The 5,000-nt window shown below is 44.5% G+C and overlaps 1 protein-coding gene across 3 annotated transcripts in view; it reads right to left on the reverse strand.

Annotated features, from left to right (window-relative positions):
* RUVBL2 (RuvB like AAA ATPase 2) overlaps window positions 1-5,000 on the reverse strand; it is a 35,354-nt gene that overhangs the window by 17,260 nt on the left and 13,094 nt on the right. For all 3 annotated transcript variants that reach the window (XM_085863151.1, XM_085863150.1, XM_085863152.1), the window contains 4 exons: window positions 1,257-1,386; window positions 942-1,008; window positions 725-831; window positions 341-434 (listed from right to left, as the gene is read on the reverse strand). In XM_085863151.1, the coding sequence (XP_085719277.1) occupies window positions 341-434; window positions 725-831; window positions 942-1,008; window positions 1,257-1,386 (398 nt within the window). The remainder of the gene's footprint in view (window positions 1-340; window positions 435-724; window positions 832-941; window positions 1,009-1,256; window positions 1,387-5,000) is intronic.

Genomic DNA, 5,000 nt, shown 5'->3' on the forward strand with positions numbered 1-5,000 from the left:
AACTGATGGAAGTACAAATTGTTTTTTGCTTGAAAAGCCAAATTCAAAAAGCAAAATGTGGTGCCATTGCTTGCAATGTGTTTTCCATAAAAAAGGAAATGAAGTCAAGAACTGCTCACAAGGTATAGAAATTGGCACAATGAAATGTTCTGCAGACTAATCATGTACTTATGCAAGACAAGTGATTTTTATGAAACTTAGTTGTGCTTCATTTCTACAGCAAACAATTTATCATTCTGAAACAATAGCATATCTCACAGTATGTTGGGTTTCTTCAATGGAAACACCTTTGGTATTGGGCACTAGGTAATATCAACAAAGATAAAGAACGTTTTCCGACCTGAGCCCCCATGGCGTCGTAATCACGTGCACGTGTGAAGGAACGTCCCAGCTTCGAAATCTTGCCAGTTGCTTTGTCAATGGTTATGACATCTCTTCAAATGATTCACAGTTTACGTCACCGAAGAGGGGAAATATTGTAGAAGCTTAGTTGGTGTTGTGGGGGGAGAGGGGACACGATGCATGGTTGGGGGAGGAGGGGAGGCGTGATGCATGGGTAGTGGTGGAGGGGGGATAAGGGGTGCATGGTGCATGGCTGGGGGGGGCTTGACACAGGGAGGGGCGTGGTGCGTGAGGCATGATATGTGGGGTGGGGGGGGCGTGACACGTGGGGTGGCGGGAGGGCATGACACACCATCCAATAACCTCATGTAGATGCTCTTACCCAGCTTGTACCTTCTCCTTGCTCAAAGATTCAATCATCTTGTTCCCAAGATCATAAATAGTTTCCATTTCTGTCGTCTTCAGAGTAAGCTTCCCAACCTTGGTTCCCTAGTGGAAAAAAAAAAGCGACCCATAAGAACGAACAACACAGTAACCTTGTGCCCTTCCAGCCCAGCAGCATATAAAAACAACGAAAAGCAAACGTGCAACATTCTCACCGTGCCAGTTGCTGGCCTGTCAATTTGTATCTCGACCACCTCACCTTCGATAATCTCAGTCTCTTCTCTGATAAATACACAGCACATTACATCAATTCTTTATTTTTAATTTTTTTCATTTTCTGTCCTTTTGACAGTACAGTCCGTCGATCAATAAAAAAGTGAGGATAACGAACGAGGTGCAAGAGGAAGAACAAATGAAGACAAAGGAAAGAAAAATCGACAAACGTAAAAATAATAAATAAACAAAAGCCTAATTTAATGAAATAAAACCAGGTGTACAAAAAGAGTATGAAAGAAGAACAAGGCACACACTTGATGCGCACGCCGATAGAGCGGCGAAATGCTTGGGTCAATGCCTCAGTTTTGCTCATCTCCAGTGAGAAGATCTCACTGCCAGCCATAGATGTAAATGGGGTGTCCATCCCTAATGCCTGCGCCATTCCTGCAGCAATCACAATCACACACTTGAGATTTAACTGAAGATCACCTTACTTCAAACAAGTAAAAGGTATTGTTTTCCCACCTGTCTGTGATCCTTACCTGCCTGTGGCATATTAACCTATATCTCTCTATTTTGCTCTTTAAAGAGCCCAACGTCAAAAAAATAACTCGAACAGCACTCTTTGACGTTGCGACGTCGACCGATATGCCTCCGCCCACATTACTACATGATACATACTTGAACCAAGTTTTATTCAAATCCCTTCAGCTGTTCTCAAGTGTCACGTTTTTGAAACCAAACCTTCGACCTCCTGATACCAAAATGTAATCCGTTATTCTTTGGATCATAATATATACTTATACCAAGTTTAGTCAAAATCCCATCAATGGTTCACAAGTTAGCATGGTAACATAATTTTTATCCATCAGGACCTCTGACCTCTTACCCCCATAATCTAAGCAGTTCATTTATGCATCATTATAATACTTGTATCAAGTTTGACTTGGATCCCTTCAGCCGTTCTTAAGTTATCACGTGAACGAAAACCTATCACGGACGGATGGACAACCCAAAACCATAGTGCCTCTGGTGAACCCAAAAACATAATGCCTCCTTTCGTCGGCAGAGGCATAAAAATAGAAAAACTCCAGCCTCCCACTCATCATATCAGCTTATTAAAGACGAACAGGGGTACCCGGCATTGCACAGTGCTGTTCTAATTCTGTTAGCATTTTGATGAAATCAAAATATATTTTTTCTCAATTTTTTGTGGGGGCCAAAAATACTTCCATGCACCCACTAAGGAATGGGGTCAGAGATAATTTAATATTACCTTTCACATAGCTACAAAGACTTAGGCACGATAAAGCGATGAAAAAAAAAATCCAACTTTAAAAAAAAAAAAAAAATTAAAATTATTTGTTTTGCCTGAAACACACCCCAGCACTCACTGATGAACCTCTGAAAGTTTGATGATCGATTCGGCCACATGAGAAAAATGGTGACAGAAAAACATCTCTCTTATAGTACCGTCGGATCCCGCTATTTGTGGGTTATACGTTCCTGAAAAAAATGCTGTGAATGTCGGGGTCTGCAAATGTCAGGGCATTGTTCTATTTTTTACATTGCTTCGGCTCGTGGAAGAGCGATTACACAGAACAAATCAGGACACAACCTAACAAAGGCAACAACAGGAGAAAGGGGAAACAGGAATAGCAGGGAGGAGGGAGAAAGTAGATGGAGACAGACAAATAAGGGATTAAGGTAACCATAAGGGGTAAGAGAGAATGCAAAGGGTGGAAAACATGAATACAAAAGCAAAAATTGTGTTTGACCAGTTTGTGATTTTGTCGAGGACTGAGGAGAAGGAAGAGGCTGCTGCTTGTCTGTCAGAAGGATGAGAGATGTCATGGCAGAGAGTGGAATCATCATAAAAGAGATAAAGAGGATTTTCCAGAGTCAGAGAGATCATTGATGAAGATTAGGAATAATGTGGGGCCGAGAACACTGTGGGGCCGAGCGTCCAGAGCAGTCAGGCTTTACACCAAAGAGGTCAACGATTGACCGTATCCTTGCTCTTCGTGTCCTCACTGAACGCAGACGAGAGTTTCGAGTAAAGCGTTCGATTCAGTGAATCGGGTTGTCCTCTGGCGGATTCTTGGTCTTCGTGGGGTGCCACCAAAACTGATCGATCTGATGTCTGAACTCTACTCTGGTACTGAGAGTGCTGTGAGATGTGTTGGTACCATCTCTGACTTATTTCCAGTTGTTACTGGAGTTCGTCAGGGGTGTGTACTGGCCCCCACACTTTTCAGCACTTGTATGGACTGGATTTTAGGGAGGATGTCGGAGAGATTAAGCTGCGGTGCATCGTTTGGGAATGTCAAGATCTCGGACCTTGATTTTGCAGATGATGCAGTCATCTTTGCGGAGACTTTAGATATCCTTTTGGGGGCCCTCGAGGTGCTGAATGAGGAGTCGGAGCCGCTGGGATTAAGGGTTTCTTGGGTCAAAACTAAGATCCAGGCTTTCGGTGACATCTTGGATGCTGCTGTCCTGTCTGTGTCTGTTTGTGGTGAGGATGTTGAGGTCAGGGAGAGATTCACTTACCTTGGCAGTGATATTCATGACTCTGCTGGCTGTGAGTCAGAGGTCAATAGACGTCTGGGTCGGGCCTGGGGAGTCATGGATTCACTGGATCATGGGGTGTACCGCTGCCGGTACCTGTGCGGGAGGACGAAAGTCTGAGTCTTCAGGTCCTTGGTACTTCCAGTCTTGCTCTATGGATGCGAGACTTGGACTCTGACCAAGGATCTGAGACGGAGACTTAATTCCTTTGGTACCAGGTCTCTTCGGAGATTCCTTGGCTATCGGTGGTCGGATTTTGTGTCCAACGAGCGGTTGCTGAGAGAGACTCGGATGAGATTTGTTACCTCCATAGTCCGTGAGCGTCAGTTGCGGCTGTATGGACATGTGGCTCGTTTTCCTGACGCTGATCCTGCTCACCAGATTCTCTCAGCGAGGGAGTCTCATGAGTGGAGGAGGCCAGTGGGCCGACCACGTGCCTCGTGGTTGCAGCAGGTTGACCATCATCTCAAGGAGATGGGGATGGGCCTGGCATCTGCCTGGGGGATGGCCAGACGGAGGCCCCTGAAGTACCGGTGGAAAGTGGACGCAGTGACGCGCTGTTCTGGCACATGCTCCCATACCTGACCTGACCTGACCTGAGAACACTGCCTTGAGGTACTCCAGCCTTGACAGGGAGAGGAGAGGAGATGAAAGGGTTCCGTTGAGAGCCACACGTCTACAAGAGTGGTGGAAGTCAGTAATCCAAGAGCGGAGTTGGCCTTGGATTCAATAGGCAGACAGTTTGGAGAGCAAGGCGTGTTTAAAAGCAAAACAAAACAAGAATACACGAAACGTGAATGTAGAATCAGGTCTCACTTTATGACGCACGGATACATGGGGTCTGCGAATAGCGAGGTCTGACAGTACCCTTTAGGTAGCACCTGCAGGTATAAGAGTTTATAAATAATTTTTACTCATGTGCAGTTTTACTCTGATGAATCACTCTGACATGCATTGTTTAAATGGCCAAACACTACCCCAAAGGTACATGTTGAAAATGCACAAATAGGAACTATAGCCAGGTGAAACAGCCAAATGGTCTTCAGTTAATAAATTCGCTCAATTATTAGTTTGCCCGAACTTCTGAATAAGGTGTAACTGGAGTTGTGGAACTTGTAATCATAATATATATCTATATATATATATATATATATATACTTTTTTTTTCTTTTTTTTGAGAACTGTGTATCTGCGTTTGCGTGAGTTTGCTTGTGTTCGTCTGTTTGTTTGACTTCTATCCAATCCTGAACCACTGGACAGAAAGTGTTGAAAACTGCCGGTTGTATTCGGGGAATGCATGGGAAGGTTTTACATGGGGGACAAAATTAATAGTCCCAGGGGTTCTTGGTGGAGGGAGCCGGGAGAACCCCAATTCTCTCCACATAAATGTGTATCGTATTGGGCCGCCAGCCCCATTGGGAATTCTGGGGGAATTAAGTCGTCGAGTTGGACGGGTTCTTCGCTAATGACTTCAAAACTGCATCACT

This window comes from Eptatretus burgeri, chromosome 17 (genome assembly GCF_056783735.1).
Source record: "Eptatretus burgeri isolate ZD-2024b chromosome 17, Ebu_testis_v1, whole genome shotgun sequence".
Lineage (NCBI taxonomy): Eukaryota > Metazoa > Chordata > Myxini > Myxiniformes > Myxinidae > Eptatretus > Eptatretus burgeri.